This window comes from Clarias gariepinus, chromosome 14, assembly GCF_024256425.1.
Source record: "Clarias gariepinus isolate MV-2021 ecotype Netherlands chromosome 14, CGAR_prim_01v2, whole genome shotgun sequence".
Classification (NCBI taxonomy): Eukaryota; Metazoa; Chordata; class Actinopteri; order Siluriformes; family Clariidae; genus Clarias; species Clarias gariepinus.
Window position 1 is genome coordinate 15,534,633 of NC_071113.1, and position 21,052 is coordinate 15,555,684.

General features: G+C 37.0%; 2 protein-coding genes across 3 annotated transcripts in view; one reads left to right on the forward strand and one right to left on the reverse strand.

The window, feature by feature from the left end:
• LOC128541568 (urotensin-2 receptor) lies at positions 1 to 6,942 on the forward strand. Its single transcript, XM_053512046.1, has 2 exons — positions 1 to 1,143; positions 6,778 to 6,942. The coding sequence occupies exon 1, from the start codon at positions 1 to 3 to the stop codon at positions 1,081 to 1,083; it is 1,083 nt and encodes a 360-aa protein (XP_053368021.1). The 3' UTR covers positions 1,084 to 1,143; positions 6,778 to 6,942.
• uts2r2 (urotensin-2 receptor 2) overlaps positions 6,746 to 21,052 on the reverse strand; it is a 22,620-nt gene continuing 8,313 nt past the window's right edge. Inside the window, exons 4-9 of one of the 2 annotated variants that reach the window (XM_053512048.1) lie at positions 20,932 to 20,974; positions 18,836 to 18,900; positions 18,396 to 18,452; positions 17,300 to 17,351; positions 14,489 to 14,612; positions 6,746 to 6,941 (exon numbers count right to left, since the gene is read on the reverse strand). In XM_053512048.1, coding sequence (XP_053368023.1) covers positions 6,805 to 6,941; positions 14,489 to 14,612; positions 17,300 to 17,351; positions 18,396 to 18,452; positions 18,836 to 18,900; positions 20,932 to 20,974 — 478 coding nt within the window. In that variant the 3' untranslated portion in view covers positions 6,746 to 6,804. Of the gene's footprint in view, positions 6,942 to 14,488; positions 14,613 to 17,299; positions 17,454 to 18,395; positions 18,453 to 18,835; positions 18,901 to 20,931; positions 20,975 to 21,052 lie in introns of both variants that reach the window. The other variant, XM_053512047.1, reaches the window with a different exon arrangement.

The window sequence follows — 21,052 nt, forward strand, 5'->3', positions numbered from 1 at the left end:
ATGAATTTCAGCAGGTCTCTCTCTTTCGCAGGCACACCGAGGAACAGCAACGCGGGCTCCAGCGACGAGCTGGTGATCACCTCCACGTTTGGGACGCTGCTCTCGCTCGTGTACGTGGTTGGCGTCTCGGGAAACGTGTACACTCTGGTCGTGATGTGCCACTCGATTCGCTTCGCTACCTCCATGTACATCTCGATCATTAACTTGGCGCTGGCGGACTTGCTGTACCTCTCCACGATCCCTTTCGTGGTGTGCACGTACTTCCTCAAAGACTGGTACTTCGGGGACGTGGGGTGTCGCATACTGCTCAGTCTGGATCTCCTCACCATGCACGCGAGCATCTTCACGCTGACAGTGATGTGCTTGGAGCGCTACTTGGCCGTGACGAAGCCTCTGGACAACGTGAAGCGCTCCAAAAGCTATCGGAAAGCCATGGCGTGGGGGGTGTGGATACTTTCTCTGCTCTTAACTCTGCCTATGATCATCATGGTGAACCAGACGAGTAAAAAGGCCGCGGACGGAGGCGTGAAACGCATGTGCGCTCCGACTTGGGCTCCCCAAGCGTACAAGATTTATTTAACTGTCCTGTTTTGCACCAGTATTATGGCGCCTGGACTTATCATTGGCTACCTGTACACCAAATTAGCCAGGACGTACCTTGAGTCACAGAGAAGCTCTGCTTTAAATAAGGGCAATAAGAGATCACCTAAGCAGAAAGTGCTGATAATGATATTTACGATCGTGCTTGTGTTCTGGGCCTGCTTCTTGCCCTTTTGGATATGGCAGCTTCTGCCCCTCTACCACGAACCCCTGGCCCTGGCTCCTCATATACGCACGTGTATTAACTACCTGGTGGCGTGTCTGACCTACAGCAACAGCTGCATCAACCCGTTTCTGTACACACTGCTCACCAAGAACTACCGAGAGTATCTGAAAAACCGCCACAAGAGCTTCTACCGCTACACGTCGTCGTTTAAGAAGCGGCCGCCGAGCTTGTACTCGTGGGGAAAGTCCGCGTCGTCGAGCAATCAGTTCGAGTTCAACTCCGAGATGCTGGTCATGGCACAGCTGAAGGTGCAGTGAAGGGGTGAGGAAGAGGAAGACGACCACGAGACATGTGAGGAAAAACATGGCCATGACCAGGTAAATATTTTTAACCTGATCATTAATCTGAAACACCTCCTCTAACCTTGCTCCCTCATTCAGCAGCATACAGGGGAAGAACAAGTTCTGTAATAAATCTCCAACACATCCACAAACAAGTACTTAATACAAATGTAACATTGGTTATTTATATAAATGTGCCATATATTTCTTGTTATTAATAACGTAATTTGTATGCCCCTCCTCCCACCATGAACATGATAGTGTTAATTTATATCAAAGTTAAATACAACGAAAATGTATACACACAAAAGAGTTGAAGTAGAGATTTGTTAACATTTCTGGACTTACTGCATTAGCACCTTGAAAGATCTTGTTCCATCCATTTAGCTTTTTTTCCTTTCTATTATGACAGGTTGTCATGCATGTATTTTGTGAGATTTTTATCACAGTGATCAGTGTGTCATTAAAATATGATTTCACACTTCATTTCCTGGACACGACTGAAAAATTCCGGTTTTAACTCCCAGTGTGACGTGATCTCATTAGTGGAAATGCAGAGTGACACAAATGTGATGCTTTTCCCTGGAACTAGTGGAAATTGTGAATGTGGAATAGTTGAGGTGTTGAGGTCTATAACAATTTCTTCCTCCTAGGCTAACTTGTATCAATTAAATATAAGGTGAACTTGTCTCCTTTAACAAAGCATTTCACTGGATTGTGTGGGTACATCTGTAACTGTCACGTTTAAAACTCAGATTTCGCTTAAGCATGCATTAAAGCACTAGTACACATTCATTCATGTTTTCCATACAACACCAACATGAATGGATCAACATCTACTGAGCTTAGGTCTGTCTTTTAAAAATGCATAGACCAGAAGGGAAAACAGCATAAACAAGCTGGGCAGCATCATAAAACTCTGAATCAGAAAAACAAATCGAAATAATATCAAACATTTTGAGAGCTCAGTTGGAGTTGGCAAAATTATATCAATAAAACAGCGAACCACATCTGGTCATAAATGAACAGTTTTTGTGCACTTCAGTCTTAAAGCACATTTCTCTCAGTACTATCGAGAAAATAAATCTACTCTTTATTCTAGAATGTTCTTTTCTCGCAGATGATAAAAAGAATAGAGGGGGGAAAAGATTTCATCGTTCTCCAAGTCTCTTGAGATGGCAAAAGAACAAAAGCTTACAGCTAAAACCTGACACTTTCATGCAGCCATCAAAATTAAAATGGGATAAAACCTAGTCCAGGGTCAAAGTAATGATTTGGATTTAAAGCAGTGCTTGGTACTTGGCCTGTCACTAGCAGAGAGTTTAAGCATCATTTATTAATGCCAGGCTGGAAAGAAAGTGGAACATCTGAGTCAGACATACATGCTGAAAGTCAGCTTTTACAAAATCGCTCTCTTGGGAAGACTTATTAACTGCAGGTACATTTAATAATATATTAAATGGGCTGTAAAGGAGAGTATGTTGTGGAAATTGTCTTACTTTATTAATTTTTATATTATTTCACTCTTACAGTAACAGCCTCTTGGATATTCCTGGAATCTATTTTCTATGTTTTATTACTATTTCGAGCAGTAAGCACTTTTATAAACATGCCAGTGGGAAGCTTTGGTTACTTACTACCTCAGTGCAGCCATGTAACTACCAAGACAGCCATTAAGTCTGATTGCTGTTCAAGAATTACAGAATTTGTTTTCAATATTGGAGTACGTAACTCATATTTCTGAGTAACATAAATGATGTAAATATTTGATCCTGGCATTACTGACACTGTTCTCTTTCTGCACTGTTGTGCTATACAACACTAAATCAAATCTGGATATATGCATGAAAATCATGTATTTCAACTTAAACCCATACTCCAACAAACAACCTAGCAGTTAGCTAGTGATAGAAATTGTGATGCTATCTGCTGATGTCAATCCTGAATTACTACAGGGATGTACAGAGATTATTAGAAATCTGAATTAGAGTTTTTACTACTCAACAAGAGACAATGCCTAGAAATGCTTACTATCAAAGCCTGAATTGTGATGTTAGGACAATTTTTTACTAGGACGATTTTTACATCTCCATTCTTCCGTGACAGGATGCAGGAGCTGAAACTTTACCTCTTTAAAGATAAATAGTTTCATAATGGAAATTAAAGACCATGTTTTAACACGTATCCTCAAGTAAAGACCATAGCTGTACCCCCACCATATCATGTACATCCACATAAAGAACGTCTAGACAAGATTCCACCACCATTGTCACTACTTATCATCAACGTACAGTAAATAGTTATTTAATTTTAGTTTTTAACTTTTAATAGTTATTAATTCTACATTATTTACTGAATTATAGGACTGTTTATTAAGTAATATTACAGAACAGTGGAAACAGAACACCCTGGAGCTCAGTCCATATCCATCAAATAAATATAATAAAACCCAAGCAAATTGTACCTGCTTGCTACATTTTACATGGGTTGGTACAAATTGGTTTCATAAATAAAGTATGAATAATAAAGTAGTAATTAGTAAAGTAGAAACAGAACAAGAAACACGTGTCACCTGAATAAAACCACCATGATATTTGATGATGATAAACGCAAATAACACACAGTACAATACATTCATGCATAATCAATAGCTTCATTCAATCCAGAGTTAAGCAGAGCAAAATCTCACTAAATTATATCTAGCAGATATTAATTACTGGTTACATGTTTGCTTTTGAAGTTTAAAAAGGAAGTAATTATTTTACAGCATACCAGATGTAGCAGCATAACACTGTCATCATGCTAAAATAACTAACTTATATAATTCACTATATACCTACAGATGCTTTTTGTGTTGACTTAAAAGATAGGTATATGAAGCGGATACTAAGAATAAACTTTGGACAGATATGCTGCTATAGATCTAAGAGAAACCTTTAGATAATCCTCTATAAATAATTCAGATGTTTCCAGGGATAACCTTATATCAATTCAATCTAGTTGATGTATTTCTCACAGAACACTTTCCTCTCAGAATCTGACAGGCACAGCTCTGCTCCATCAACAGTAGAGAAAGCAAAGGCCTTGAGATCACTTCAGTTTTTTGAGTTTACCTTAACATTTCAATCATTCACTCAGCATGCTTTATCTCCATCAGCAAAGCCTGGGCTATAGTACTGGATTTATATCATTCTAACTGAAATCCACTGCTCGGTAATGGTGGAAAAAATGTTACTGTCAAAAAATCCCCTTCAATCCAAAAAAGAAAACAACTAAAGATTGCCTAAATTACTAGAATGGAGTTAAGAACTTTCTAATGCATTAATAAAACCTGTAGGGATAAACGGACTAATTCTAATGCATTAATAAAACCTGAAGGGATAAACGGCCAAAATAAATCATGACACCTGGTGAAGTTGCATTGTAATATATTTACAGTAGAAATCAATGCTATGGTGAAAATAAGAGCATTTCCATATAATCAATGTGATTAGAACTCAAGATTAGGTGAGTCACAAACATCTGTGTGGCCATAGAAATCCACTTGTAAGTGAGGGTAATGTAAAAAAGACCTTATTTTTGGTGGGAAGCATAAAGATTGAACTTTCATGTTGTCTGATGAATCCAGATTGGCCTTGTTCCAGGCCAATGGGTGTGTCGGAGTTAACACGAAAAATTTCATTTTAAAAATTTTGAAGTGATGCACCAATCATCCATAGTGCCCACTCTACGCACCTTTACAAGCAGTGTTATGGTCTATGTTTTCTTTGGTCAGGTATAGTATCATCAATATAATAGGAAAATAAAATAAAGTCAACTAGTGAGTTTAATCTACTGAATGGCCAAATTATCACATATATGCTTTTTTCCCCACAATCTCCCATGCATATTACAGAACAAACACTCGGAGTCACTAATTGTAAATTAGTGGTTCTGGGAGTATGAAGACTTTTTGGGGTGGTTCTCCCATTATTAATACAAGGTCTTGGCTAAAAATCAATGGAAATAAATCTTATGTTGTTGCATAACAATGTTAAAAGAACAATGCTATGGCAAATGTGTGCATAAATTCATCCAGAATAAAGCAGACAGAAATAGAGATAGATCCTTTATTGATCCCAGAGGAAATTCCAGAAATCTAACACACTATTAAATTATGCATTGACCTCAACCAAATGATCCACATGATGATCCACTGAGTTACACATGATAAAACCTGACTTTACGTACTGTAGTTTGTAACATATATGGGGATGACAGTTTAGCAAATCTGTCATTGAGTATCTGTGTTTTAAACCCTGACATGTGCCATGGTTCTCCTGATCCTACTGTATGTAGGGTTTCAAACGTTTTATATAAACCCATTCAAGTCAAACTGGGACTTGTGAAAAATCTTTCTTCCCTGATGCACTAGTGAAATGCTGGAATAAGTGCATTAGTGTAGCAGAGATTATGTAGAGAAATATAGGTATTGTTTTACTCTCATAACTGTGTTCTGTTATTCTGCACAATCAAAAATCCCAGTTTGACTTGAAATTTGAACACCCCTAGTATTTATGAGTATAAATCTGGGAGCTACATCTTAATCCTTTGGAGCAGATCTAAAAGGTTAAGAATAAATGTTGCACACAGTACCATAGAATAATCTAGGAAGATGATTATTTCCAAAAAAAGGCTAATATCTGGACAGCTTTAGCAATTTTCAGCCTTTTTTGTGGCCCAAGCATAGAGAATTACACAGTGGAGACTGTGTTTCTGTGCAAAGTCAAGCAATGGAAGAAAATTATTTTTTACAAAGAATCCTGTTGAAGTCTTGAACCTGATGTTTAATTTTCTAAACTGATGACGGCAATATAACAGTGTATTAAGGCATATCTCTGCTTAATTAAGCCTCAACTGCTGAGTTCAATAAATTACATTTATTGCAAAGACTATTTATCCATTATTTGAATGGACAGTATTAATTCAGCATCAAGACAGAGTTTTCAAGGAGGACACAAATTTATGTTTTTCATGCATGTCATGACATTTAAAGGTCTGGTTGGAATATTTTGCATTAATACAACTTTCTAGCTTGTTTAGCCCTTATGCTTTTGCTTTCGTAGAATGACTGTGATTGACAGTCAGATGCCGCAGTTCTACTCTAAGACAATTTTCTCAATTATTTAGATATGACATACTGTGGTGCCACTGTTCAGGCATTTTCACTCTAACAGACACAGTGCAATCTGGGAAAGGTATTGAAAGCTAAACCCTTTCAAGTGCATTTGAAAAGCTCCCTCAGTAGGCCATGAGCGATTTGATCTTTATGAGGAATTTCATTTATGCCACCTGCTGAGAATTTCTACTTGTGCTGTTTGGCCAATCTGTGATAACTGATTCAACTGTGACAAAAAGGGATACAGCCAAAAGACGCTTACATGCAAGAAAAAACGCAAGCAGAGATAGTTAATTGTCACACAGGGGATGAATGTATGTCCACATGAAATATTTTAACAGTGTAAAATTTTCTTTTCAACAAAATAAAGAACTCATGCAGGTCACTACGTCTGTTACATCTTCCCCAAATAATAAAAAAAAGGAATGTCAAACTCTTGATTTTCAATCAAACACTAAAAAGTTCTTCTCATCTTGTCATTTTCTCATGTATTTTTTTTTCTTTTGTCCCAGGGCTCCAGACATTATCTCCGGAGGACCCTATGGTAAGCTGGGATCAGCTATAGCATAATCGGGGTCACAAGTGAAGGACACAGTGATGGCGTAACGCGTGCCCCATGTCACCTTCTCCACACGGTGGAGGTTCTCTGAGCCTGAGGAAAAGAAAGAGACTCGCCCTGCAAAGAGAAAAAAAAAAGAGTGTGGAGTTTTAGATAATTCCAATATTCAACAGGGAGAAATGAATCGTACCTTGTTATAAGATTGTATTTAAACATACTGTATGTGGTGTGTTAAGCTTTAGTAGGCAACCAATCAGAAACTGTGCTTGTCATGACTCTGTTTTGAAGAGCAATGATAGAAATCCCCAGTGTGTCTCAGGACTGTATTCACACATTAAAATGCTGCTTGCTTACTGGCCACACTCGAGCATCCTCAGAACCAATTAGACAAGTGTGTGTCTGTTCAGGGAGAACTGTTCTATTTAAATAACATGATCTCTGGCACAAAAATAAGGCATTTACAAAAGTAACAATATATTTATGTAAATGGCCTCTGCTATATCTGCATGCCTTTAACCTTTGTACTCCGCTGTTCAGCATGGAAATAATTTTGAACCTTGTTTAAAAAAATTAAATGGAAAATGGAAAAAGTGGTTGTGCATTTACTGATTAACTGAGGAAACACAATTTTGTCTTTAATACTACAAAAAAAAAATTAAACGAATTGAGAGGAAATTTGTAGTCCAAATTGCATAAATTATTAACCTAGATTGTATTTTATGTGAGTAGCAGCAAGAAGCAACAACAAAACCCAATAGCCATTTCAGTACATAGAGGTTCTTGCTTAATGTTTAAAACCATAATCACCTGTTATATAGTGGGAAAACTAAAGATTTGTAATGCATTAATAGTATGAATAATGTAATCACATGCTTGATTTATACTGTGTGTTATGACCTTCATATGACTACATTATGAAGTAAATCAAATCGTAAAAAAAAAAACAGTAAAACTCACAGTTTTGTTTAATACTGAAAGTATTAATGAGTGTAGATTTACCCTGGTTCAGATTGATGGGTGCATCAGAGTAAGATGAGCATTGATCATGCCTACATAACCACCGTACAAGTCTGTGGGGGTATTGTAGAGTTCTGATCTGCGGTTGCTCTTGTCGGTCAGGTCTAGGTTCCTCAATCTTAAATGCCCCAAAAAATTAAGTCAGTTGTCTACCTTAATATACTAAATAAAATACTAAATAACTAAGTTTTACCATCAGTGGATTTATTTCTTCCCTGATGGCATGGACATATTTCAAGGTGCTGATGCCAGGATTCATTGGGCTCAAATTATAAAAGAGTAGCACAAGACGTTTTCACAAATGGATTAGCTACAACAGAATTCAGACCTTAACCCCATTGAGATTTTTTGGGATGTGCCAGAGAAGTCTTTATGCAGCTGTCAGACTCTCCCATCATCACTACAAAATCTTGGACAGAAAAAATGTGACTCTGGATGTAAATAAATGTTTTAACATTGCCTAAATGTAGTGTGTGTGTGTGTGTGTGTGTGTGTGTGTGTGTGTGTGTGTGTGTGTGTGTGTGTGTGAGCCATTCCATCATATCCAAAATGGACATAATATTTTCATGACCTCCTCTCTGCTTCATGTAACAGGCAGAAACACACTTTTCACTTCCTATAAACATAGTGAGTGATGAAGGAACGAGGTTTTCCATCAGGACGATGCCAGGTCGTCCCCTGCGGCGTCGGCTGTGATTCACCAATCTGCGAAAACAGCTGTTCTCCCGCCTGCATGCCTCCAGCACAATGTCCCAGTTTCCTTGCTGTGATCTGGCCTTTCATTTAACACTTTTAGTGGTTCCACTCCTGTTAGGCCTTTTATTTCACCTTCACATGACTTGTATCTACTTCATTCCTTGACCTACCGTATCACCCCTGAAGCACATATCTGTACCATCCTCCACCCACGTCCCGTTTTTCACTTGGTTTCTCAGCTGTCTTTAACGCCTGTCTTTTTTCCCTCCTCCTCCTCAGAGGGAGGCTGATTACCAGTCACACCATTGCTGAGTTTACTGCCAGGGTTGTAATTACCTTAGTGAAGTTCATAGGTTCATCATCTTCCCATGATTGCTAATTAACACAAAATGACTGTCTCAGCATAGCTGTGCACAAAACGGTGGCTCTTTCAAACCAACACTTTAACCCTGTTGTACAGCAAATTATACCTGTACAATAACCTGAATATAAGTGAACAGATAATGTTCAAAGTTCTTTCAAAACTGAATTGTTTGAAAAATATTACAGCATTTTATTTGCAAGTTTATCTGTTTTTCTGCACACTGAAGAACGCTTTGTGTGATTGCGAGAAAGGGTTAAGGAAAAACACCACCTAACCTGCATTCATCCATCTTCTCCAGTACCTGCGACTTTCCATGCACTCATTAAACTGTGAGTGACATAATACGTCTCCTTAGTTCTCTCCTGTGTAGTATGTGCAGAGCGAGATGCAGATTTTCTGCCAAAAGACACCTTGGTCTTTAAACATGTAGTTTCCATAAATAGAGCAGCTTTAGCACTCTAGCGAGTGAATGGCAGTCATTATCAGTACAGATTACATCAATGTTTGAAAAATAAAAAGCGCTTTTCCTAAAAGCATGCCTTTCTACATGGTCAGAATAATCAGCTGGCTATTTGTGGATCATGTCAACATGCTGGTTTAGTGAAAGCATATATACAAGAAAAGGTACAACCAATGAGTCATTCACATGGATTTGTTTCCACAACAATCAGTACTCCAAAGATTTATAAATGGTTCACAATAAAACTGGCGTATACTAGTAAGTATGACTAATATCCTTGTACAGTGCATCCGGAAAGTATTCACAGAGCTTCACATTTTTATGTTACAGCCTTATTCCAAAATAGAATAAATTCTTTATTTTGCTCTAAATTCTACAAAGAATACCCCATAATGACAATGTAAAAGAAGTTTGTTTAAAATATTTGTAATCAAAAAAAAAAAAAACAACATGTATTTAAGTATTCACAGCCTTTGCCATGACACTCAAAATTGAGCTCAGATGCATCCTGTTTCCACTGATCATCCTTGAGATGTTTCTACAACTCAACTGGAGTCCTCCTGTGGTAAATTCAGTTAATTGGACACGATTTGGAAAGCCACACACCTGTCTATATAAGGTCCCACAGTTAACAGTGCATGTCAGAGGACAAACCAAGCCATCAGAGAGACCATTGGGTTCTTGGACACCTCCCTGACTAAGGCCCTTCTCCCCCAGTCGCTCAATTTGGCCAGAAGGCCCGCTTTAGGAGGTTTCCTGGTCGTTTCAAACTTTAAAACACAAATAAATTTGCAAAGTCATACTACAAATTTTCAAACAAACTACTTTTATGTTTTCTATATGGTGTATTGTTTGTAGAAAATAATGAATTTAATCCATTTTGGAATAAGTCTGTAGCACACTGTGTGATACTTTCCGGATGCACTGTATATTAGTGTAAAATTACAAAAGCAAGATGACAACATTGTTTGTGGTTCCCAAATATTATTTGGATGAATGGATATTTTAATCCAGAATATTTTCATGATTAGTATAAGGGTACATTTAATGCTACTTATAAATATGGTAATTCATATACACAAAAGAATAAATTCGTTAAATTCGCTTGAAACAATTTAATAACCAGAAAACCAGAAAAAGGTCAAATAAGTAATCAAAATCTACTTCCAAAGTTTGGGCTTCTCAACATCAGATCCCTTGCACCTAAAGCACTTATTGTTAATGAAATGATCTCAGATTGTTGCTCTGACGCACTCACTCTGCCTCACTAAATGAGACTACTCTGTCAGGATATTTCTATAAGCACGAGCCCTGTCAAACTGGTCTTGGTTGTGGTGGCACAACTATCTACAATGATGTTCTCACTGTTACTCGGAAAACAAGCCCAGGTTTAACTCATTTGAAGTGCTTATCATTAATGTTGCACTCAGTGAAATACATAGTAAACCCTTGCTATATTTTAAAGAGTTTGGACAACTACTGTCAGACCTATTGAACTCTGACAAAGTGTTGATAACAGGATACTTTAACATTCATGTAGATAATGCTAATGACACATTAGCACTCACATTTATGGATTTGCAAAATTTCTTTGGGGTTAAACAAAATACAAAAGGAGCGATTCACCGCTTTAATCATACTCTCGATTTGATTATACTGTATCTTATGGTATAGATGTCTCTAATATAGAGATTTTACCACAAAGTGATGATATCACAGATCACCTCCTAATATATACTCTACCTGTAAAACAGATTAGCTGTGTCTCCCCACGTTATCAATTTGGTAGAAATATGAATCTGACTACTAAAGACAGATTCACAAGTAATCTGCCGGATCTGTCCCAATTTCTTATTAGACCCCTAAATGCAGACGATCTTGACGAAGTGACTTAAAGCATGGGCACTATTTTACCAGTACATTAAACACTGTTGCTCATATCAGATTTAAAAAAGTCAGAGATACAGTAAAAGAGATAAAAGACTTGCACCATGGTACATTCTCACGCCCTAAAGAGAGCAACCCGTAACCTCGAGCAAAAGTAGAGAAAAACTAAATTAGAAGTTATTTAAATTGCGTATAAAATAGTATGTGCAGCTATAGACAGGCTCTAAAAGCTGCTAGAGCCGAGCATCTGAGCCGACTGTTAGCAAGAAACCAAAACAATCCCAGGTTCTTATTTAGTAAAAACTAACTAAACCTATGATGTCTGCAGAGAGTATCCCATCACAGTTTAGAAGTGAAGAATTTATGGACTTCTTCAATAAAAAAATCGATAGTATCAGGAAGAAAATAACAAAGGTTCAACCTCTAATAGCATCTCATTATCCAGTCCAGTCTAAAGCTTCACATTTTGATTTTCAGTGCTTTACAGGTATAGGACTGGAAGAGCAGTATAAACTTATCACCTTGGCTAAATCAACAACGTGCTTGTTAGATCCAATCCCAACCAGATTTTTAAAATCCCAACCAGATTTTTAAAAGAAATGATGCATTTCTTTGCATTTCTTTTTGAGCCGCTTCTAAAAATGATAAATTCTTCATTATATCTAGGTCACGTCCCTAAACCTTTTAAGTTGGCAGTTCGTAAGCCTCTTCCTAAAAAATCTAATTTAGACCCAAATAAAATAACTATAATTACAGATCGATTTTTACAAATTACAAACCTTCCGTTTATATTATAAAAAAATAATAGAAAAGCTAGTATCAGCTCAAATATGCACATTCTTGCATGTAAACAATATCCTCAAAGAATTTCAGTCAGGTTTCAGGCCCCATTATAGTACAAAAACTGCACTAGGTAAAATTGCAAATGACTGGTTTTTAGCTTCGGACCCAGGCTGCATCTCAATACTAGTCTTACTTAATCTTAGTGCTGCATTTGACACTATAGTTCAAAATATTCTCATAGATCGCTTACAAAATCACATAGGTATTCAGGGACAGACATTAAAATGGTTTAGATCATACTTGTTTGATCGATACCATTTTGTAGATCTAAATGGAGAACAGTCTGGTGTAATGGCATTAAAATATGGGGTGCCACAAGGGTCAGTTTTAGGACCTCTGCTGTTCTCAATATACATGCTTCCCTTGGGTAACATCATTAGAAGACATGGGATTAGTTTCCATCGTTATGCTGATGATACCCAATTATATATCTCAACAAAACCAGACGAAATACCCAAGTTGTCTAGACTAACTGAGTGTGTCCAGGATATAAAAGATTGGATGACTAATAACTTTCTTTTACTAAATTCAGATAAGACAGTACACAACACCTTTCACAATTCAGCTTGCATTTAGAAGGATGTACTGTACTGTTATCACCAGCTCGACGGTGAAAGACCTAGGCGTAATATTAGACAGTAACTTGTCCTTTGAAAATCATACCTCCAATATCACAAAAACAGCCTTTTTCCAGCTTAGAAATATTGCCAAGCTTAGGAACATCTTATCCGTTTCTGATGCAGAAAAGCTAGTTTATGCATTCATGACCTCCAGACTGGACTATAATAATGCATTACTAGGTGGTTGTCCTGCATCCTCAATAAACAAGCTTCAGTTAGTCCAAAATGCAGCTGCTACAGGGTTCTCACTAGATCCAGAAAATATGATCATATAACCCCAATATTATCATCCCTGCACTGGATACCTATTCAGTTTAGAATTAATTACAAAATAGTATTACTTACATACAAGACTTTAAATGGTTTCGCTCTCACATATCTGGCCAGTCTTCTGATATGCTACAATCCACCACGCTCCTTAAGATCACAAAACCCCCAGGCTTCTGGTAGTTCCTAGAATATTAAAATCTACAACAGGGGGTAGGGCATTTTCATATTTAGTTCCAAAGCTTTGGAACAGCCTTGCAGACAATGTTCGGGGTTTAGACACAGATTCCCAGTTTAAAAGTAGACTCAAGACGCATCTCTTTAATCTGGCATATGTGTAACTCATCCCATAACTTCATAGTCCAGTTCACCTATCCTGAATGGAAACTACACTAATTCTCTCCTTCTGTTTTCTATTTTTCTACCCAATCCCGAGGCATCTGGAGATTGTGCCAACTTCAGTAGACAAAGGTCAACCCTGCAAAAATCCTGAGGCATCCAGAGAAGGACCAGCTCCAGCTGGATTTTGCTTTATGATGGTTTGGAGCTACACATGTTGCTCCTGTACTCCCAGTGATCCAGACCCAATCTGCCCTCTGCACCTGCTGACTCATCCCTGTGCTGAACTGGACTTCATGTTAATTTAAAGAACTTCTGAACTTTCAGCTGCATAACACACATGATGTTATATCATTTCTATCCGTTATAACCCAAATGGTAATGGGTTCCCTGTTGAGTTGCCATCTCGGGGAGTTTTTCCTTGCCACTGTCGCCTTCACCCTTGGCTTGCTCATTAGGGACAATCTCATTATAATCTAGACACATTGTTCTCGCACATACACACTTTCATTTTAGTGAAGCTGCTTTAAGACAATGACCATTATTAAAAGCGCTATATAAATAAAATTGAATTAAGCACTATACACACATTGCTAAATTGGTGCCAAAAGGAATAAGAATACTAAATGAGATCGAGGTATCCACACTGGCTTGTGTAGATATTGTTTTCTTTCTGACAAAAGCCACCACAAGTATAGCAAGATAATATTTCATCATGCATATCTGACAAATGTTAATACAGAAAATGCAGTTAATGTAGCTCTCAAGACAGGAAGCTAAGATAATCACCACTAATCACAAATAATTGACACCTCCTACAGACTCAATGGCTCACAAGTAATATAGCTCGGACCAATAATTACTACCTGTGCGAATACATTACTTGGAAACAAAGGAACCATGAATCTACTACTGTTTAAAAACTGCCAGGCAAAAAGCAGTGTCGGGAAAACTGTAAATATGCAACACTTTGATACGCAATATCAACCTAGTGTAAATGGTAGACACTTAAATTACAGGTTTCTTGATAACTGATCCATTATCCTGCATTACTGTCAAGATGTGAAGGACTAATTCACAATTAATCCACTTCCAAAATGATTTAACACACATTCCCATGTTTGACTTTACAATTCAACAAAATCATACAACACAATGGCATGTACTGTACCTGAGCGAGGCTCCACTGTTCGGTTGCTATTCGGGTCTATAAAGATAAATCGACCCCCTCCAAAATCCACGCCGTAGTCTGTTAGGTAGAGTAATGAAGTGTAGTCAAAGGACCCGTATGTCACCTGTAGAAACCATACATTTGCTAAATCAGTCTTTCTGACAGACACATTCCAAGTTTCTTTTTCCTCAAAAAAAATTTCAAGGTTAAATTGAATAAATTACACAGAATGATTTGCACTGTGGAACATTTTTTTCCTTAATCTAACATAAATACGTTCTCATTTTTCTTATCATGCACTGACAGTCTCCTGCTCTTCTGTGTCCCTGTGATTTTATTGGACAGGAATGTCCAGCCAATCCAAGGTGAATAACTCTCATATTTCTAGATGTTAGTTCAGGTTTAACTTTATTAAGAACTCCACATGGATAAGACCGGTCCTGCTTCAGCTGTTCCTAGAACATATTTAAGAAAATAGTAATAGTTGAAATCCCAGTCGAACAGTTTTTAATCATACTCCACAGTTAAAATGGTCTTCTCTAATCTTACAGAAGCAAATGGTGCAGCATATAAAACTGCTTCATGTTAACACCAGAATAGTGTCATAATTTTTATGTAAATGGAGGTCTGGGGCAGTTAGAACATTCGTGTCAGTAAACGACAGGTGATTGGAGAGAGAAATTTATGCAGTTGTGTCATGAATACACAATAGCCTGAAATATTAAAAGACAAAAATTGGGACCCTGTCACCTGTCCTTGTGGCCCTGTTTTCGTACATCCTAAACTAGTTGCATTACTCACGAAATAAACATCACATTTCAAGCATTATAAATACAGTACTGTACACACAGGTTGTTCAAGTCAAACCGAGACTTGTGATGAAATTTCTCCCGAATGAAGGCATTAAACTGATTGACATTTACAGTATAGACGAGTATTTGAGTAACTTAGACAAATAAACACACAAATTAACCGACTGTGTTGTAAACCTATTCATTACTGCTTACATTAAAGGGTTTAAGACGTAGCTGAGCTCATTTCTCCGGACCATGCTAAAGAGCATCCTGTATAAGCACTGAAGGAAACATCTGCTCACTACATCCATTAACATGATTTTCGCACAGACAGACTGTAGTGAGTTCTGGCAAAAACCCAATATAGTAAGAAATCATATATTACATCTAGAATGAGCCTTTAAAAATGTGAGAGGATTCAGTTATGAATGTTCACTTCAATAAACAGATTTTTTTTTTCTTTCGTGTGGCTCATCGACTGCTCTGATTATCTCTGGCGATGATGATGCTTTTGAAGTCAGGCCAGAAGTCAAGCAATCCTCATCGCCAATTAGAGTGGGAAAGAGAGAGAGAGAGAGAGAGAGAAAGAGAGAGAGAGCAAATTGCATGTCTACGAAAACACGCTCCGAGTTCATTCTAAGCTGTACAAGTCAAACAAATATCAGGGAATATTAAGACGCTGCATTTAAAGCACATAAGGAAAGATCACAAGAAAGGAGAGGCTATAGGATAAAAAAAAAATGGTCAAAACATTGGAAGGTTAATATGATGCTTCATTGACAGCAACATTATTAAAAACAAATCACTGTGTAAAGGTTTGAGGCAGAGCTGCTGTTCACAAATATTCTCATATCATGTGTATGAGTGACACTGAAATGCGACAGACGTAGTTATTATAGAATACATTATTAGTCCCCCCATGCTGCTGATGTTCCCGCTCTAAAACACCCATGTTGACTATAAAAGGAAGGTTTTATTTCATACATGTGAATCACTTGGATATACTTCCTTGAAAGCATGTTCAAACTGTCATGAAATGACATATCGCAGTGTTTGCAAATAAATTGCTAGAACGCAGCCAAGTTTACCGTTCTTACTGTTCTTACCTCATACAAAATGAAACTGCATAAAACTTCTCGTCACGGGTAACCTTCTCTCCAAAACTAATTAGTAATTGTTAGAACCACTTCTCCAACTGTGAGTGTATTCTTTACACAACATTTCCTGGTGATATGCCATGTAATTCTGTTCATCAAGTCTACTAGTTAACGGTGAGAATAGTGAGAGTGCTTTTCTCAGTTTTGGCTGCTGAATTCGATGGATTTCTGACTAATACACAAGATTTGCATTCATGCAGCCACTCTTTAAATTGTCTTGAAGTCAAACACAGGCTTTTGTATTGGCCAGAGCCTCAGTGTGTAAAGACGTTAGAGCAATAATTACAGTAAGCACAGGAAGTCAACATGTACTGTAGCTATTGAACACATTATAATGTTGCCATGGAAGCATATAACATATAATGGGTGTTGGTTGTGAGCTATCAGTCTTCACAAGTGCGGTGCATGTGATCATTACGCTCTCTATACTGTATATATTAACACTATGGATTGTGCAGATTCTGACCTCTAGTGTTCACACAGTGTAATTTCATTAAATGTATAATTAATACAACACCGGTTTGTGGATATACTATCTGATATCACCCAAATAAGAAAGAGTCTTCTGTTGAGTCTGGTTCCTCTAAAGATTTCTTCCTATTGTCATCTCGCTCGGGGAGTTTTTTTTCCCTGCCATAGTCATCCTCAACTTGCTTATCAGGGACAAATTGATAATTATTGTCTACATTTTTTTTTTGTTCTATTTCTAGTTCATTTCCCTTTTTTTTATTCTGTAATGATGCTTTAAGACAATGATCATTGTAAAAGCGCTATACAAATAAAAACGAACTGAACTTCCAGAAGTCAATCAGTGTGTGTGTGTGTGTGTGTGTGTCTGTGTGTGTGTGTGTGTGTGTCACCTTGTCAATATGTGGGTGCCAGTACTCATCATGAGTGGTCTTAGCACTGGTGCTGTTCATACGGGAGAAGAAGGTGGGTTTGGTAAGGTACAGTTTATTGAAGTCCAACCCAAAAGTTTCAGCAATCACCTTCTGAATTCTGCCACGCACAATCCTGATTTGGAGCAGGACACATTTATGAAGAACTCACAAGTATATTTCTATTTTTATGTACATCATATTTCTATTTTTATTTTTAGTTCTATTTTTCCTAGCACATTTCTATTTTTATTTTAGTTCTATTTTTCCTAGTCTAATTTAATTTTTCTATTTAATTTCTATCGTATTTCTTTTTATTCATATTTATTTCTTATTTGTAAACTTTAATTCTCTTTCAGGATCAATGGCAGTCGTATAAGCATTTCACTACATTTCGTACTGTGTATGACTGTGTATGTGACAAATAAAAATTGAATTTGAAGTTTTACAGGATAATTATTTTTTTTTTTTTTAAGTAAAAAAAAAATGCAAAAATTGCAAAAAGTGCAAAAATGATTGTGTAAACAATGCTTTTTCCCTTAGGAGAAAATTATGCTATTTTTTTTCTGCTAGTTTTTATTTTTTATCAGTATACAGTACTACTATATATATACTACTATATATATATATATATATACTACTATATATATATATATATATATATATAATAATATATATATATATATATATATATATATATAGAGAGAGAGAGAGAGAGAGAGAGAGAGAGAGAGAGTGTGTATTTCACTAATGTATTAATAGAATATGAAATGACAGTGATGAAGCAGCTTGCCCCATAATGCCCCACACTTTCCTTTCTGACGTTGGGTATAAATATGCCAGATTGCTTTGTTGACTTCCCTATTTGTTGTGACATATCTATTATAAATCTAACAAATGTTTATGATCTTTATCAGATTAAATGTTAGGACAAAAATTCTCTTTAATTCTCTTCTTTAATAGATTTTACCTCATGATTGATATATTTGCTATGCTGTAAAAATAACTAAAATGACTGTGAACCTGACACAAGCGTGAATGGCTAAATTAATAAAATTGGAGATATACAGTACTGTACCTGTAAAGCTCAAAATCGTCTTCAGTGAAGATATCTCTTATTTCGTTACTATAATACCTAGAGAAAAAAAGCAGATGAACCAAATAAAATGTATTGACCCTGACAGATCCTGTTATTTAAAGAAGACTGGTTATCATATGTAAGATCATAGGAGCATCCTGAACGCAACAACAATGGCCACATGGTGAAGTGAACAGTGTAAGGTTACAGAGTGACTCTGCAAAACAAGGGAAAATCCAGGTGTTACGAATAAAAGCAAGCACTTTCTAAAATAAAAGTATTACTCGGTTTTCCAATGAAAAAGGCAGAGATTAGACAGACTTTGATGTGCAGATGAAAGTCACAGTGAGATACCCTATGTTAGCTTGGAAATGTAATAAACTAGCCAAACAGACGTGAGCCACATGCACAAGTTTATGCCCCCCGACTTGTTTGCTCACCTGTAGATATTTACGAACTTTTTTCCCATCGACAAAGCTCCAGAGTGCAGATCCAGAATGGATGCCTACACGCGCGCACACACACACACAGAGTAGATCAAATAAACAGAAACAGACAGATTAAAATATTTTATAAAAGTAATATCCTCTGTTGAAAAACACAGAAGAGCAGAAAGGGCTTCTAAACGAACACTCCAGAAAAGAGAAGAGTTTTGGTAAGGCAGTGTACGGAGTTCAGCACTTCAGTGCGTTTAAGTCGTTTGCAATGGCTTGTCAGATGGGTGCATGGTAGCTGTGGGATTCTGTGCACTTATTCTCAGCACAGCACATTAATAAATCCCAATGTGCCTGGCTTGTTCCCAAACACACAGCACTGCTCCACCAACAGCTCCACACAATAACATTTTATAAAAAAGATAAGGCAGTGAAGATGGTTAGTGTCTTGAACCATAATCCTTCTGAAGAGCTGACAGGATTTTGTGCAGCCTAAAAAAAAAAATAATAATCGCTCCTACCGCAGGAATGCAATATTTCTGAAAGGTGCTCTGAAAGCTTTGGTACGAAATAAAATGTCAGAGAACTTTTGCTATTCTTCTACTATACCTCATTGATTTTTTAAAACACTTATCCCAAAGCTAGGATAAAAAAGATCTGCAGCTTTAATAGTGTTGCTTTAGCAGCAGGAAGAACCAGTTAATGCTTGTTTTATTACAGTGACAAGCTCACAAACGCCAAACATTTCCTTATCTCTTTGTAAAAGCAGCAGCCATGATGAATATCGGCAAAGACATTTCCAGACATTTCAAGTTTTAGACAGAGCAAATTTTGTGCCATTAATTCTGATCATATATATATATATAAACTGTATAAACTGTGTGTATATACTGTATATATGCATCTCAATAAATTTGAATGTCATTGAAAAATTTATGTATTTCAGTAATTCAATTCAAAAAGTGAAACTTCAAAGTGAAAATTTGAATACTGTAAAAAAGTTAAATATTGGAGACTCATGATGTCACACTCTAATCAGCTAATTACCTCAAAACACCTGCAAAGGTTTCCTTAGCCTTTAAATGCTCTTTTAGTCTGGTGGAGTAGGCTGGCTGTTCACAGAGTGCTGTATCCAAGCACATCAACGGAAAGCTGGATGAAAGAAAAAAAGTGGTAAAAAAAAAAAAAAAAGGACCAAAAGCAACAGGGAAAACCGCAGCCTTGGGAGGATTGTGAAATGACGCCGATTCAAGAATTTGGGAGGGATTTACAAGAAGTGGACTGTTGCTAGAGTCAGTGCTTTAAGAGCCACCACGCACAGATGTATCCAGGACATGGGCTAAAACTGTCACATTCCTTGTGTCAAGCCACTCTTAAACCAGAGACAACATAAGAGACGTCTTCCCTGAGCTAAGGACAAAAAGGACTGGACAGTCGCACAGTAGGCGAAATTCCTCTTTTCAGATGAAAGTAAATTTTGCATTCAATTTGAAAGTAAAGGTTCCAGAATCTGGAGGAAGACGGGAGAGGCACAGAATCCAAGTTTCTTGCGGTCCAGTGTAAAGTTTGCACAGTCAGTGGTGGTTTGGGGAGACATGTCATCTGCTGTTGTTGGTCCACTGTGTTTTATCAGATTCAAACTCAGCACAGCCCAACATGTCTTTGTTAAAAGTCTTCAATTAAATAGCTAAATTAAAATCAACTTTTTCGATAATGTTCTAATTTATTGAGATGCACCTACATGTACATACATGGTGTGTATACTTATATACGTATTTTAAATGCTATGGCTCATATCGCATTTTCTAGTACTTATATTTTAAAAGAGATCCTTTAAATCAGACGATTCGTGATTACAGAAACAACGTTGAGTCTAACAATCTAACATCTGACAGTCAGTCTGATTAACCAAGCGTTGCTTGTCAAATTAATTGCATTTTTAAGTGAATGGTCTAGTGGTATACTGCCCCCTTGTGTATTTTACAATGATGCACAGAACAGATCAGATTTCCGCTTCAGCTATCACAAGTCATGGTAAAATTAATCATGAAAATACAGAATAAATCTAGAACTAAAAAAAAAAAGAAAAAGCCTCTACTCACACCACCATCTGAACCACCGAGGGCCAGGCCCCTTTCTGCTAGCCTGTGGAATCCAAGAGAACATTTTATTAAAAACGTGTGTGCAGTTTTCTTGGATGTCTTTCATACTGAATGTGTGCGT